At 41.0% G+C, this 17,471-nt stretch overlaps 2 protein-coding genes across 3 annotated transcripts in view; one reads left to right on the forward strand and one right to left on the reverse strand.

The window, feature by feature from the left end:
- The window catches only part of ALDH1L2 (aldehyde dehydrogenase 1 family member L2), a 58,183-nt gene extending 51,800 nt beyond the window's left edge, over positions 1-6,383 (reverse strand). The window contains exon 1 of one of the 2 annotated variants that reach the window (XR_545300.2): positions 6,207-6,378. Coding sequence is in view for 1 of the 2 variants with exons in the window: in XM_008522860.2 (XP_008521082.1) it covers positions 6,207-6,254 (48 nt within the window). In the remaining variant the exon portion in view is untranslated. Of the gene's footprint in view, positions 1-6,206 lie in introns of both variants that reach the window. The other variant, XM_008522860.2, reaches the window with a different exon arrangement.
- Positions 6,384-6,484: 101 nt separating this feature from the next.
- WASHC4 (WASH complex subunit 4) overlaps positions 6,485-17,471 on the forward strand; it is a 71,300-nt gene continuing 60,313 nt past the window's right edge. Inside the window, exon 1 of the mRNA XM_070600777.1 lies at positions 6,485-6,701. The gene's annotated coding sequence lies outside the window, so the exon portion shown is untranslated. The remainder of the gene's footprint in view (positions 6,702-17,471) is intronic.

Below are 17,471 nucleotides of genomic sequence, written 5' to 3' on the forward strand. Positions count from 1 at the left end.
GCTAAAAGAGGGAGAGCTGGAATTTGAACCCAGGTCTGTCTGACTCCAAAGCCCACATATGTACTTAAAATAACTAAAATGAGCTACCACTAGCCATGTCTTCCATATTCTTTTTAGAAGATTAACATTGATGCACAAAAATACAGCGATTATTAAGACATATAAACACCACATAGAAGAGAGTATCACTAAAGGGGTTGACGTTTTTAAGAAGTTTACGTCTTTAAGCAATTATACCTTCTGTAAATTCTCCCAAAATGGAGCCTTTTCACAAGGCTTGAGGTAACACGTTGACATGATGATTGTTAAGACAGTGATGAAATGCCATCAGGCGAAGCGGGTGAGATGTGGAATTGTGGGTGTAGAGACGGTAATCAGAGGGTCATGACTTCCTATGCGCTTCCCATCTTGGTAACAGACCAACCTCAGCTCCCCAGAACTCCTCTTACCTTTCATTCCTCCGTTTTAGAAGATGGCTCCACACGATTTGGATTTAGAATTTTTTTCCCTTCAATCTAAACGGGATTCTTTAATGATCTGGAAAACCATTCTAAATTAGTAAAGTCTCACTGTGAAAATCTGATTTGAGGAAACAATTTTCTCTTATTTTCCATTTTATTAAGGGCATTCCTTTTTAGGCATTAACTTTAAAAGCCTATGAGTTCACGCCTTCCTTGCAATTGAGCTGATAATTGAACAGTTAAGGTTTTAGTTTAAAAAATTCTTTTTCAGGGCCAGCCAAAGTTTCTAAGCCAAAAGAGCCTAGAGCTTCAACGTCTAACAGACACTCACAAGTGAACAGATGAACTCTAACCACAGCACAATTCGCCTACAGATAATGACGATCATTTTACTTCCTCTCATCAAAAACTCAAAACGTTCCATAAATATTCTCTCTTCAAATCCTGTAGTTAGTGCTGTTGCTTGAAAAACAACCAACAAGTTGGCTATTTTAAAAAACTTGACTTTATCTCATACCATTACCAACGCCAGATATTTTAAGACGTCTAAAACACTACTCTTAAAACACACAAGAGCCAGGAGGCTGAGCTGACTCGAATGTAATGTGCTGCTCAGCTGTGATCTGGTTACTTGAAGTACAGTTCCAGATTCAACCTTCTCCCAGAAGGACAGCGTTTAAAGAAACCACGTCAGCATCTCTGGCAATACTACAGTCATTGAAGCTCTTTCTGAGCTTAGACCAAAGCTGAAGCGACGAGGTGAGTTTCTAACCCTGAGAAATTCTCAGATTCTATGATTTTAAGAGTGTTTGTCATGAGTTAGCATAATTCCAAAAAACCAGACTGAGCTATTTGACCCTAGTCTCATTTCTCCCAATATGGCCTGAGAACTCACTGCCCGTGTTGGCAGAATCCGCTGGGAGGACATGTTAAAAATGTGGATTTCTGGGCTCCACCCCAGATTTAGTGAGTCAGACTCTCGGGCCCAGGAAGCTGCATTTAACAAGCTCTCCACTGACTCCCAGGCACAGTAAAATCTCAGAATCCCTGCTGATGGGCAGCGTGTGTCCACCTGCTACAAAAAAGATTCTGCCCTGGGGAGTTTGGGTCCAGAAGGAGGGGTGGAAAGAACAGCAAACAGTTCAAGAGATCCTAGTGCGTGCCAAGTATTTCATACATATCCTCACATTTTGATTGCCCAATGGCTCCCAGAGACTGAGATTATTAAACTGATTTTACAGATGAAGAAATTAAAACACAGAGAGGTTAAGATACAGCTCGGAGTCAAACAGCCACTAAGTGGCGGCCCTGAGATTCTAACTAGTTATTACCCCAGGGCCCACTGTTTTTCTGAAACACCAGCTGTACGATCCTGAGCTGAGCCTCTGTCAATTAAGATCTGAAATAATAATTGTTACCTATCTCATAAAGTTGTTATAAGGATTTAGTGGGATAAAGCATGTAATGTATTAGTGCAGTGTGAGACAATAGTATATGCTCAATAAATGTTAACTATTATTATCATTATTATACCACAAGTAATACCTAGGTAAATAAAAATGATAGTAAAGGATCTCTACAAGCGAAATTGTACAATCATTTTTAAACTGAATTTTTTTTAGAGGGAGTTATATTTGCTTTACTTTTTTTTATTGTGGTAACTGGTTTATAACATCATATAAATTTCAGGTGTATATCATTATATTTCAATTTCTGTGTAGGCTACATCATGTTCACCACCCAAAGACTAATTACCATCCATCACCCTACACATGTGCCCTGTCACCTCTGTCACCCTCCTCCCTCCCCCCTTCCCCTCTGGTAACCACCAATCTAATCTCTGTGTCTATGTGTTAAACTTAAATTTTAACAGATAGCATCAAATTGGCTTCTAGAGAATTTGAGGAACTGTTTTCTCATCCCTGCCAACACACGATATTGTCAAACTCTATGATTTTTGCCAACCTGATGAGTGAAAAATTATATCTTGTCCTAATTGGCATTTCCTTGATTACTAGTTTGGTTGAGTGCCTTTTCATATTTTATTGTCCATTTATATTTCCTTTTAGGTGCATGATCTTTATTATTGTCTGTCTGTATTATTGTCCATATTATTATTTATTCTATGGGTTTCATTATTCTTTACCTAAACACAAGTTTAATCATTTGTCCCACTAATCTGTGGACTCCTTGAAAGCAGGAACTATTTATTGCTTGTTTATTGTTTTATCCGTTTTGGCTGTGAGACTCTGAAAAAGTTATTTAACTTCTCTGGGTCTCAGTTTCCTTATCTGTAAAATGGGCATGATAACAGTACTTACCTCACTGAGATGTCATGAAAAGTAAATGAGTATATATATATATATATATATATATATATATATATATAAAGCATTTATAACAGTGCCTGGCACATACTATGTGCTATGTCTGTGCTATCTATTATTATTATTATATCCTCAGGATTTAAACAAAGTGCTTGGTACATAATACACAATTTAATATGGCTTGAAGTTGAATTTGGAGATCCTAAAAACAAACTAGACACCAAATCAAGGGGTCAGGCAATGAGGAAATAAGTTAAGGACCTGATCGCTAGAACTAGGGTATAAAGTCAGAACTTGGTTCCAAGAAGCAGGGGAAGGGTCCAACCTGTTGAACTGGATCATAAGGTAACCTCAAGTCCTGGAACCAGGCTATGAACCCAGAGCCACCAGCCAGATTTGTCCCAGACAGTGGCAGCAGAAGCTAAATAACAGAGTGCCAAATAGTTACGAGGGCTAAATAACTCCCACCATGGGGAGAAATCAAGAAGCAGTGAGCCAGGCAAGATATTGGAGGCAGACAATAATAACTGACAAAGGGTTTTATTGCTCTATATAGTTGCATTAATTTAAAAGATCTAGCCATATCACTAAGCTGAAATCATCAGATATTTCTAAGTCCATTTCTTTAAGATAGAGAATGAAAAAATTAATTCTATTAGGAAGTGTTATAAACTAATTTTCCCCTCAGATTTCGCTCGGTTCTGAGAGATTTTTTTTCATCCTTCTTCGATCCTGCTTTAATACCAAACCCAAAAGCACTGTGTGAATTTTTTAGTTTTATAAGAAGAAGGCATAATTTACATAAGGTAAAATATACTCTTTTCAGTGCACAGTTCTGTGAGGTTTTTGTTTTTTTGTTTTTTTGTTTTTGAGGAAGATTAGCCCTGAGGTAACATCTGCTGCCAATCCTCCTCTTTTTGCTGAGGAAGACTGGCCCTGAGCTAACATCTGTGCCCATCTTCCTCCGCTTTATATGTGGGACGTCTGCCACAGCATGGCTTGACAAGTGGTGCCATGTCCACACCCGGGATTTGAACTGGTGAACCCCAGGCTGCTGAAGCAGAATGTGTGCACTTAACCGCTGCACCACCGGGCCAGCCCCTAGTTCTGCGCGTTTTGACAAACACACCATCATACAAGCATTGCTACCATCAAGATAAAGAACAGATACATCACCTTCAAAATTTCCTCGTGTTCCATCGTCATGAATCCTTCCCCCACCTCTAGCCCCTGACAACCACTGATCTTTGTTTTCTCACTACAGTTTTCCCTCTTTCCAAAATGTCAGGTAAATGGAATCATATCATACACAGCTCTTTGAGTCTGTCCTCTTACACTTAGAATACACATTTGAGTTTCATCCTTGTTGTCGTGTGCATCAGTAGTTCTTTCCTTTTTTTTCTGAGTAGGATTCCATTGTATGGATGGATACATCACCATTTGTTTATCCTGTTACCAGCTGAAGGATATTTAACCAGTCTCCAGTTTTTGGTGGTTATGAATAAACCCTCTCTAAACATTCACAAATAGGTATTTGTGTGAACATACGTTTTCATTTCTCTTGGGTAAACACCTAGGAGTGAAGCTGCTGGTCATATGATAGGTATTTGTTTAACTATGAAACACTGCCAGTTTTCCAAAGTGGCTGTACCATTTTACGCTCCCATCAGCCATGTTTGATTTTGAACAGTCCTTACAGAACACAATCCAAAGGATGGATCCCATTTTCTATGGAGTAAAACATCCAAAATTCTTCCCTTACCATTCTACATCTTCCTTTCAGCCACTGAAGGACCTGCCTCTTCCCAGCCGTTATGTCACTGCTCTTCCATATGTTCTCCTGGGTACTGTCAGGTTCAGGCCCCCGACCCCTGACCATGCCTGATGCTTCCTCACACGCACGTTCTTGTTTATGCCATCTACCACCTGGAAGGTTCACCTTTTTTTTTTTTTGAGGAAAATTAGCCCTGAGCTAACATGAGCCACCAATCCTCCTCCTTTTTGCTGAGGAAGACTGGCCCTGAGCTAACATCCTTGCCCATCTTCCTCTACTTTATATATGGGACATCTGCCACAGAACGGCTAGATGAGCAGTGCCCAGGTCCGAGACCGGGAAGTGAACTGGTGACCCTGGGTGGCCAAAGCGGAATGTGTGAAGTTAACCACTGTGCCACCGGGCTGCCTAGAGGTCCAGCTTTTATTACTGAAATCTTATGTAAACCCCACTATTGTAATCTTTTCATTCTTCAAGACTTCCTTCTGCTCTCCAGAAAAAGAGAATTCAGTGAAAGGTTTGACAGAGGGGGCCAATAAAATGAGCAGGCACAAGCCCCTTGCTCTCTGTGCCATCCAACCCAGATTCCCATGTGCCACGTGGCGGGACAAAGCTAAGGAGGAGTCCAGAGCACTGCTTATGGGAGCAAGCAAAAGCCTACTAGAGCAGGTCTCTTTTTCCCTTATTTTAAAAAAAGGTAAACACACCCAAAGAAACTAGAATTTAAAGTGAATTCTCATTGTTTGGGGAACAAAAGCTTTTCCATTTATGCAACTTTGGGCCAGTTCTTGGTGCGAGTCAAGACTTCTCTTGCCAAGTTTTTTACATCTGGATATGCACACATGCACATATGGCTTTGGCAGAGTAGGCAAATCGAGAAGCAAATTCTTTCACAACACAGCAAATATCTATTTCTTACCAAAGAGATAATGTACATAGGATGGATTTGTTTTCTTCCCTAAACAACTTGGAGTCTGTCTACACACCGAGAGGCATCTCTCTGAGGCCCCCGAAGGACTGAAGGCAGCGCCAAATGCAACGTGTCCGCTCTCCGTCCATTTCTGGAGGAGCTGATGCAATTTCAAGACGCGGGGCTGAGCCGGGGCTCGCTTCTTGCGCTACAGTTTACTCATGTTCCGCGCTGCCTGCTTCTGCAGCGCCTGGTAATCCTAGAAATCTTGCCGCCTGCAGCTCAGGAATAATGAGCTTGCGGCCATCAACTCTGAGTGCCATTATCTGAATGGGCCCTGCATGCCAGCTGGGAGCGCTCACACTTGTCAGCCGCCAAGGAGGACCCGGCTGACTTGATACTACTTTCCTCCAGGAGACGGTCTCGGTCCTTACCTTGGCTCCATCTCGTAACCAGGGATCTCACGATTGAAAGGCAAAAAGGAAAAGAAGCCGATTCTGTCCCCCTTGCCAAGTGACTGTTCCCACCCTATCAATCCCAGCCAGACCTCGGATGTTCAAAAGCCGCATCCTCAGCCGCTTCCCCGGAGAAGACAATGGCTTGCTTGACAAGCCCCATCCAGGACCCTCTCTGGATCGTTCTCCGCAGTCTTCCAATTTTAAAAACATTGTTTCGGCTTATAGCAAAGTCTAAACCTCACTGTCCACCCCCAGCGCCGCCCAGGCCCGACTCACCTGGCCGGTGGAGAAGCGCCGGAGCGCCTGGCCGCCGCGCCGCAGCATGTCGGAGAGGCGCGCTCTCGCCGGCAGCAGGCGGGGGGCTCAGCCCGCGCGCGGCCTGCAGCCTCCAAGCCCGCTGCTCCCGGCGCGGCGAGTCCCCGGGCCCCGGCGCCCGGACCCGCCCCCTCAGCTGGCCCGGCCCGGCCCCGTCAGCTGGCCGGGATCCGGCGGCCAATCCCGTGCGACTGGGCGGGGCGAGCGCTGGTCTCCGGGAGCCGCGGGCCCGGGCCAGCGTGTGGTGCCGGTGACCTGCCAGAGGGACCGCTCCAGGCGGCTGCGTCCGTTCCAGTGGTGGTGCAGGTACTTACTGGCCGTGGGACCTTCTCCCAGTTACTCAACTCTGAGGTACACAGGGATCTGTCTCAATGGTCAATCTGACACCCCAAGTCATGTCAATAATACAGGCCTGAGAAGACATCAGGCGTGTCAGTGTGCGTCGAGCTATGAAAGGTAAGGCGTGGGGGCACCTTCGCTACAGTCTAAGGATCCTGATACCTATGTTGTCGGCTGGTAAGAGGATTTAATGAGAGACTGTGTATAAAGCCTTGACAAAGGGCCTGGTACAGAGCTGGTCCTAGAGAGATGATAGATAGATAGATAGATAGATAGATAGATAGATAGATAGATAGATACCCTTCTCCCTCCTCTCTCTAGAAGAAACCCTCAGACATGCTTTAGCTGAGCACTTGTCTCAAACGGAACTCCTTAACCTGACATTCAAGGCCGTCTCCAATTTGGCATTCTCGTTTCTCGCTGCTCTGTTGCACATGTAATTCAGCTTAACCGTAGTACTTGCCCATTCCTTCCTGGACAATGCTTATCAGAAAAGCTTGTCAGCTGTCCCTTGACCCCATCCCAGCATGACCAAATTCCTTCTCTTCTTAAAGGTAAGGCTCAAATGCTGCCTCCTGGAGGCATTTTTCTCGATTCTTTCCTCCCTAACCTCCTTATTCCCCCAAAGTAATCTTTCACTCCTCTGAATATGTATCTCTTATGATGTCTCAATCTGTTACTGGTACTTATGTACCTTCAGCTCTACTGGAAGCTCCTTGCAGGCTGAGTCCATGTCTGATTTATCAGGATATACACTATCTAGCATTAAGCAGAGCTTAAGAAATACTTGTTGAGAGAGGAAATGAGTGAATGAATGAATGAATGTGTTTAAGAAGATAAGAAGCAGACAAAAAGAACTATCTTTAAAGCTTGGAGAATTGCGGCAAACCTCCAGTGCTTTGCTTTGGCAACTGCTTTTTGCCAATTCCACTCATTTTCCTGACTGCCTTTTGTGACTTCTTGCTTCTTTTAAGCTTCCAAATGTTGATATTCATTTTATTTGTTCTGATCCTATGCAAACTGGGAGGAGTGGGCAAGGAGTGTGGTTTTTCCTCACTGGGGGTTCCATAGTGACATACTCCAACTCCTAACTTTAGAAAATGAGTTTATGTTCACTCACATACAATGAAATATTCATGATGCCTAAGACTTTTGTTTTTAAGAACCAAAAGTGCAATCCTCTTGATAATTGTAGGTTACGCCAGATGCAGTTAGAGAGTTTGACAAACAAACAAGCCCTGCCAATCTAGATTTTGATACCCAGCAAAAATGGAGATGAAATAAAGTCATTTTTAGAAACAAAAACCTGGAGAATTTGTCAAAAGCACAATAAAGGGCATATTAAAGAGTATCCTTCAAACAGGAGGAAAATTACCCTCATGGAAGCCTGGAAATGCAGGAAGGAATGAAGACCAACAAAAAAGACAAATATGTGAGTGAATTTAAGTGAATTTTGACCATATGAAGAAGAATAAGAAGAAAATCTTGTGGATATATCTATCCACTATATATTTATATATATATTTCATATATATGAAAATATACAGACCACAATGAAAAATTGTTGGATAAGTTTGGAGGGTTTGGAGGAATGGAATGTTCTTTAGGCAGAAAAAAAATAATCCCAGATGGAAGCTCAGAGATGAAGGAATGAAGAGCAATAGAAAGGTAAATGTGAGGGCAAATGTAAGGGAATATTAGTTCTCTAAAACAATTCTAATAAAGTTTCATGGAGTTCAAAAATATATATAATTAAAATACATGACAAAAATAGCATTTGATTTTCAGGGAGAGAAGGTGGAGTTTGAGTGTTCTAAGGTTGCAGCATTGTCTTGGAAAAATAAAAGTACTAATTTATGCTAGGCATTAATAAGTTAAGGATGCATATTGTAATCTCTAGTACAACGACTAAAAGAGTAGTAATACAATGTGTAACTACCAAGTTAATAGAATATAAAACTATCAACTATCAAGATAATAGAATGATTAAAAAAAATCAATCCAAAAGAAGGCGAGAAAGGAGAGAAAGAAACATGAGATAGATGGAAAAAATAGATGTTAGATTTAAGGCTAAATATACTAGTAATTACAGTAAATGAAAATGGACTAAATGCTTTATTTTTTTCTATTCACTTGTAAAGTTCTGCACTCATTCTTAGCACCTGCCCCATACTCCATGGAGAGTCGTAAATGTCATTTATCTAATCTATCCCTGCTGGTGGACATTAGGTTGTTTCTAGCCGCTCTCCTGAGCTGCTTTCAGGAAATGACCTCAGTCTTCAACCTCAGAAAGGGGTCGAGCTAAAGGAAGGAGTTTAAACACTGATGTGCATAACCAGATGGCACCCACAAGGTGGGGTATCAAAAGTGCTCATTTTCTCAGCAACTTGGGGGATTATCATCAGCCTTTATATATTCTTTTCTTTTTAAAAATTTTATTCAATTTATTTAAACAAAAACCACCAGTTCACCCATTTATAAATTCGTTAATTAAAAAGGCAAAGATTATCAGATTCCTTAAAAAACAACACTCTTGCAAGAGAGATTCATAAACTATGAAGATTCAGAAAAGAGAATTTTAAAAGAACCCACTCAAACAGTAACCAAAAGAAAATGTTAATCTGACAGGAAGATGTAAAAGTTCTAAATTTGTATACACTTAGTAGGATAGCCTCAAATTTTGTGAAGCAGAACTTATCAGAACTTCAGGAAAAAATAGACAAACCTGCAGCCATAACTGAAGATTTTAACATCCTCCTCTTAATAACTGATAGAAGCAGAAAAGATATTAGCAATGATGCAGAATATTCAAATGATATGATTAACACACTTGACCTAATTAATAAATATGGAAGTACCCCACTACCAGATATACATTTTAAAGTACATATAAAAAATTTTCAAAAATTCACCATATGCTAGCCTATAAATTTAAATTGTAGAGTATGACTCTGGCTACAGTGGAATTGAGCTAGAGATCAATAACAAAAAGACAGTTGGTGTAATCACCACTTTTTTTGAAATTATGATTTTCATAATTATTAAATTATGAAATACTCTTCTAAATAATGATATGGAAATTGCTGGAAAAGATGGCATGTTCTTTGCTTGTCCCAGTTTCCGGTGTACAAGGGAGCACCGTGTCTGCAGACATTCCTAAGACATCTTTGCTGAGACAAGGGAAATAAGAGAAAAAGTGACTAGTCTAGAGAAAGCTGAAGAAGCAAAGTTGAAAGCAAGTTATCCTCATCTGAGATGAAAATTTGGGGGTTCAGATTTCTTGAAATAGTTGCAAGAAGTTGCAAAAAAAGGAAATAGTTGCAAAAAGACCATTTAAAAGATTCTGGGGATTACAACACGACCAGAACAAAAATGATTGGGCAACTTCTACTGTGGCCTCAGATAAGATAGACGTTCCTAGTTCCTATATTGCTCCTTTGTGTCTGTTCCCACAAAACTGCACGTCAAATTTAAGGACAGTTATTCAATGGATAATTTTGAGTATCCGGCATGTTGTAGGCACCATAGTAGATGCTGGGCATAGAGAGGTGGATGAGGCAGATGTTGCTTACAATCCAGCAGGAAATGGCAAATATCAAAGTGTGATCAGTACTATCAAAGATGAAACAGAGTTTTTGGAAACACGAATCTGGAGGACCTAACTGAAGGCCAGTGAGGGTGCTGATCGACTTTCACCTCAGTTTTCAACACAATTCTTGACACACAATGTTCTTGACACTTTGAATACAGTTTATGGAATGGAGAAATAAATGAACTGAGTGACTGAATAGAGGCTGAGGAACACAGAGAGAAAGGAGTGACTGACTTAGTTTGGGTCATGAGGGAGGACTTCAGCAAACATTTAACATCCTGCCTACCCTGACCCCCAGCCCCAGAAGCTGAGTTGTAAAGGGAGAGAGTTTGCCAAAAGATAGAGGAGGAAATGGCATCAGAGGAACTAGAAACAGCAAGTGCCAAGTCATGAAGGAGAGAAAGAGCACGGCAGGGTCAGAAAACACTTCCTTAATGGTAGCTAGGATAATGACTTTTAAACCTTTATTTAGAAGCTAAATACACAAAGGAAATATTATGAAGAAGCCTGATACACTAAAAAATAAAAGGCAGGCGTGGGGGGACCCTCTGAGTGAAGGAGAGCCCTTAATCCCCTACAGTGGCCTCCAAGGCACTTCCAGGAAGAGACTTCTTTGAGCTCCTTTTGTGAGCATCTGGGCTACAATGGAGTGTTCACGGGGCTGAGGGGAGTAGGCAAAGAGGGAGACGTGGGGCAGGGTCTCATGGATCTTCTTTACCATGCCAAGCAGGGGATGCAAAGCACGGAATCTTTTTCTTCTGCGTTGTTGAACATTATAAAATACTGAAATGTATAAAGAACAAAAACATCAAATTGCCAATCCCACAGTCCAGGGATAACTACTCAATATGTTGGTCTTCTTCCTCACTGAAGCATAGTTAAGCAGTACAGTGAGGTTAATTACGTCGTATTTGAGGAAGATGCTCTTGTTAGCAATATGGAAGGTGGTAGGTGACAATGGACGCTACTTAGGGGAAACTGCCATAGGCTAAGCGAGTAATCCTAGGTACAGGGTGGGAGGGGGAAGAAAAAAGTGATCGATTTGAAAGACAGTGTTAAAATAAGATCAGCTAACCTAGTGACCCTTTGGAACAGGAAGATGGAGGGAGTGGGAGAAATAGAGGAATAAGCAAGGAATAAATATTAGCTATTATTAAATCTTAGAAGTTCTTTTATCCTGGAGCCTAAACATGAGAAACATCCAAATAATGAAATTGTTCTAAAAGGAATTTTGAAATGGTGATTCTTTTTTTAAAAAACTCATCCTATTGTAATAAATAAACAATTATTTGCTCCAGTACCTGGTAAATAGTAACAGTGTGGTCTGCTTGACTGCAAATGACCAAATGGTTGGTTAATGTAATGACCGTGCACTGCTTTTGCTACCCACTATTTAAGTATACATCTTGGGATAATAGTACCCTGGTTTTCATCTGGGGATCTGCTTCTCCCTCTCTCTTAGGCCATGTGACTCCCATGAAGTTACCTCGCCCCCCTTACCGGCCTAGGATCCAGGGATGGAATGCACGATCTAGACTAAGCTAATCAATGCATCCCTTCTATCCTCTCAATTACAATGATTGGTTTGATTGTACGCACAATGTCCTATAAAGCTAATCAAGGCCAGCAAGACATTTCTGGGATTTCTGTCTGATTTATCGGTTAAGTGTGCTCTTTTTCTCTCTTCTGCTAGATTTGGTGTTGTCCTGACATGAACCTGAAGCTGCCAAGGGCTGGCATATGGAACCTAAAGAATGTAGCAAAAACCATGGAAGAGATAGAAAAAAAAACAGTGAAAATCCAAGACCTGACATCATTTGAATCCTGAAGCCAAATGCATGTAAAGGCCAATCACACTACTAGATATATTAAAATTAACATCCAGTAAAATTGATTTTATTTTTGGCACATGGTTTTATGAGTTTTAACACATGGATAGATTCATGTAAGGAACACCACAATCAGGATACAGAACAGTTCCACTCCCCATCCCTCCTTCAAATTCCTTGCTCTATCGCTTTGTAGTCATGTCTCCCAACCACTCCTTGACCCTGATACCCACTGATCTGTTCTCTATCACTATACTGTTATCTTTTCAGGAATGTCAAATGAATGGAATCTCATGGTATGTGACTTTTTGAGACTGGTTTTCTTCATTCGGCATAATGTCTTTGAGATTTGTGCTAATATTTAGGGATTTTGAGATTCTTCTGTTATTGATTTCTAATATAATTCCATTGTGGTCAGAGAATATAACTATAACATTTCAATCCATTTAAATGCATTGAGGGGAAGGGGGTGGGGTGGGTGGGCAAAAGGGGTAAAGGGATACATATGTATGGTGATGGGTGAAAATTAGACTATTGGTGGTGAACACGATGCAGTCTATACAGATACTGTTATATAATAATGTACATCTGAAATCACACAATGTTGTAAGCCATTATGACCTCAATAAAATAATTAGAAAAATAAAAATAAATAAATGCATTAGGATTTGTTTTATGGCCTACCATATGGCCAATCTTGCTGAGTATTCCTTATAAACTTGAAAAAATATTTATTTTGCCATTGTTGAGTAGAATGTTTTAGAAATATCAATTAATACAAGTTGTTGAGAGTATCATTCAACTCTTCCATATTCTTCTATATTCTGTCTACTTGTATCAAATACTGAGAGAGAAGTGTTAAAATTTCCAACTATAATTTTATCTATTTCTCCTATTATGTCAAATTTTGGTTAATTATATTTTATTGCTCATCAAAAAAAAAAAACCACCCAAATTCACTGACACTCTGGATTCTGTTATATTCTTTTTTTTTTTTTGGGGGGGGGAAGATTAGCCCTGAGCTAACTGCTGCCAATCCTCCTCTTTTTACTGAGGAAGACTGGCCCTGAGCTCACATCCTTGCCCATCTTCCTCTGCTTTCTACCTGGGACGCCTACCACAGCATGGCTTGCCAAGCAGTGCCACGTCCACACCCAGGAGCCGAACCGGTGAACCCCGGGCCGGCAAAGCAGAATGTGCGCCCTCACCTAACTGTTGCACCACCGGGCTGGCCCCTGGATTCTGCTATATTCCTAAGAAAATTATTGGGGTTTTGACTTAGAAAGAAGGAAATTTGCTTGGACTCAAACCTTGTAGAGTGCAGCAGCTTATATTTCTGCTCGGTTCTTCATGTAGACAAAGATTTGGCCAATGTTTTTGCTCAGATTTGGGGGTTCACTCCCTTTGCAGTTCCCTTGACTATCCGCCTTCCCTTCTGAATTTCAAGCTGCTCTGGCAGTCCCACCTTTGTTCTCTGCTCTCATAAACCCACAGGGCTTCAGCTTTTGCTCCCCGAGGTGCACACCTGTTGGGGAATATGTGTGTCAAATGGCAGCAAACACACCTCACATCCGGTGCAGCAGTTTTTCAAGGACTCCTGACAGCTGGTTCAGCAGGCCCCCTGCATGCAGGTTAGTGGTCGGCCATGGATTTGGGCAGAGTTTATACTCGGATTTTGGATCTCATCCCTCCTATGGGTCCCTTGCTTCAGGATTCCTCCCAAATTTCCAGCTCTCCTCCAACAACCCTGAACTCAGTTTGCTACCACCTTGAGCCAGTATGATGGCAATGTTTCCCTCCTGGCTTTGAAGGGGTGAGGGACACTGTCAGGCAAAAAGCCACAAATCATACTTCTTACCAGTTGCTAGTAAATTCTCCTTTGGTTTCTGCCTGCTTTGACTCTCTTTCAGATCTTTAAAAAGTTATTTGTCTTCTATTTTGTCTACTTTTCTCAGTTATTAACTGCAAGTGGGTTCGTGTTTCCTGCAACGGCAAAGGGCAAGGAATGACAGGTACCGCCAAGGCTACTTGGTTGTTTAAGCAATCAAAGTTTATTGATAAAGGGAAACAGAATGAGGAACAGGGATAAAGGGGAGCAACTTACAACATCCACACCACAATCAGCCAGGGAAGTCCCAACAGTTCGTACGGTGGGTGGGAGTGACAATTGTCCGGGTCTGAGGCCACGTGTCCTTTCCTCAGCAAGACTTCCAATTATTCTCTGCCTGTGACTCCCTTTCATCCTAAGGTTTCTCTGGGTTCTGACTCAGGGTTTTAGACATTTGGATATTTTGAGTTATTTCTTCTTGTTCCCACAGATGGGGTGTTTTTATCTTTTTTGTTCCCATGGATGGGATGTTTCTAAAGTCCTGTCAGGTGCCCTTCGGGGTGGCCAGCTCAAACAAGGAACATGACGCAGGATGTATTTTTTGTAACTTGTGCCTTAGAGTCAAGGCTGAAGTGGCCATCTTTGGCCCTGAGTCCAGACACATTCCTTTGTGTGGGGCCCAGGCCCAGTGTCCTTGGAAGGTGGGGGGGTCAATGAACTCTGTACAGTTCATTTAACTATTTTAGGCTGCCTCCAATGCCTCCTGACAAGGACATGGGAGTATACTTGTCAATTACCTTGATATGCTAATTATAAGATTTTTCTAAGGTAGCTATACTTTTCAAATTAGGTTATTTCAACCCACTTTTTAGGCCATAGCTTGTATATAAAAATATATGTTTTTGCTCATTTTGCTCTTTTGAAGTTAAAACAAGGGTGGGCAAACTTTTCCTTAAAGGGCCAGAGAGTAAATATTTTAGGCTTGTGGCTATATAGTCACTGTTGCAACTACTCAACTCTGCCATTGTATTGTGAAACAGCCAGAGACAATATGCAAATAAATGGGCATGACTGTGTTCCAGTAAAACTTTATTTACAAAAGCAGATAGCAGATCTGCCCACTGAACTTTGTCAATCCCTAAGTTAAAATATCTTAATAGTTTCTCTCACCAGATAACCGAGCTCTTTGAAGGGTTTTAGTCACATGTCCACCAGAGGAGGTCCTGATTAAATACTGATTGAAGAAACAAACAATCCAAAAAGCCATTCTATTAAGTGATTTTTTTTACACTTAGAGATTCTTGAACAAACAGTGCCATCCACTGAAGACCTAAGAGGAAATAATTTTCCTGCAAAATGAATATGTATTACAGAGCAATTGAAAAAACGACAATTGTTGGTTTACTCTTTCAACAAATACATATTTATAGTCTATGTACCAAGCAAATACTTGGCATTGAACTATATCAAAGAGACATGGATTGGATGTTTCTAGAGCTTATAGTCAGTCTGGAGGGAAGGATAGGGATTAAACCAATAAACCTCCAAATAATTAAATGATCAAAAATTTTGATAAGAGCTATAGAGGAAAAAAATATATAGTAAATAAAAGGGATTTATTTGGGATTGTGTAGTCAGGGACGGCCTCACTAAGGAAGTGATGTTTAATCTGAGATATGCCTGATGGCCAGTGGGGGTCAAAATTTCCAGGCAAAAAGGGGGCACAGGATGTGTGAAAGCCTTCATGTGGAAAAGAGCTCAGTTTGTTGGAGGAACAGAAAGAGCGATGCCACTGGGTCATAATGAGCAAAAAGGAAAGAAACTGAAGATGTTGTTGGTGAGGTAGCAGGCTTTTTTATAGATGCTATTCTACTGTAAGCATGATGAAAAGCCACTGATAGTGTTTGTTTTTTTTAAAGATTTTACTTTTCCTTTTTCTCCCCAAAGCACCTCAGTACATAGTTGTATATTTTAGTTGTGGGTCCTTCTAGCTGCAGCATGTGGGACGCCACCTCAGCATGGCCTGATGAGCGGTGCCATGTCAGCACCCAGGATCCGAACTGGCGAAACCCTGGGCTGCCGAAGCAGAGTGCGTGAACTTAACCATTTCGCCACAGGGCCTGCCCCTGATAATGTTTTAAATAAGGCAGTAGCATACTCTGATTGTATTTCAAAAATTGAGCTCTAACAATGAAGTGGAGAATTAGCTGGAGGGGCAAGAGAATGGAAGCAGGGAAATAAGCAACTATATTTGCTAAAAACAGAAATAGAAAAGCCTTCAGGGCTGCTGGCTATGACTGCGTGGTTTATATCAGAACAACGCTCCTGCTGAGAACAACCAGAAGAGCTGGTAAAATATTTTTTTAAATCTTTAAAAAAATTTTTTTAAATATGGTGAAAAAACATAAAATTTACCCTCTTAACCATTTTTAAGTATATAGTTTAGTGGTATTAACTACACTCACATTGTTGTGGAACAGCTCTAGAGCTTTTTCATCTTGCAAAGCTGAAACTATACCTACCGATCAACTCCCCATTTCCCCCTTCCCTCAGCCCCTAGCAACCACCGTTCCACTTTCTTTTCCATGATTTTGACTACTCCAAATATCTCATGTAAGTGAAATCACAGAGTATTTGTACTTTTGTGACTGGCTTATTTCATTCAGCATAATGTCCTCAAGGTTCATCCATGTTCATGCATGACAGAATTTCCTTCTTTTTCTTTCTTTCTTTCTTTTTTTTGGTGAGCAAGATAGGCCCTGAGCTAACATCTGTGCCAATATTCCTCTATTTTATGTGGGATGCCACCACAGCATGGCTTGATGAGAGGTGCTAGGTCTCAGCCTGGGATCTGAACCTACAAACCCTGGGCTGCAGGAGCACAGTGCATGAACTTAACCACAATGCCACTGGGCCGGCCCAGAAATTCCTTCTTTTTAAAGGCTGAAAAATGTTCCATTGTACGTATATACATTTTCTTTATCCATTTATCTGTGGATGGACATTTGGGCTGCTTCTCCTCTTGGCTGCACTGAAAATGGGTGTGCAAATATCTCTTTGAGATGCTGCTTTCAATTCCTTTGGATATATACTCAGAAGTGGATTATATGGTAATTCTAATTTTAGTTTACTGAGGAACCTCCATATTGTTTTCCATAGAAGCTGCACCATCTTACATTCCCACCAGCAGTGTACAAGGGTTCCAATTTCTCCATATTCTTGCCAACACTTGTCATTTTCTTTGTTGTTTTTTTTTAACTTTTTATTAAGATTATGATAGTTTACAACCTTGTGAAATTTCAGTTGTACGTTATTGTTAGTCATGTTGTAGGTGCCCCACTTCACCCTTTGTGCCCTACCCCCACTCCCCCTTTCCCCTGGTAACCACCAATCGGTTCTCTTGTCTATATGTTAACTTCCGCCTCTGAGTGGAGTCATACAGAGTTGTCTTTCTCTATCTGGCTTATTTCACTTAACATAATACCCTCAAGGTCCATCCATGTTGTTGTGAATGGGACGATTTTATCCTTTTTTATGGCTGAGTAGTATTGTTGTTTTTTTTTGATAGCAGCCATCCTAATGTAAGGTGATATCTCATTGTGATTTTGATTTACCTTGCTCTAATGATTAGTGATGTT

Source organism: Equus przewalskii, chromosome 29 (assembly GCF_037783145.1).
Source record: "Equus przewalskii isolate Varuska chromosome 29, EquPr2, whole genome shotgun sequence".
NCBI lineage: Eukaryota > Metazoa > Chordata > Mammalia > Perissodactyla > Equidae > Equus > Equus przewalskii.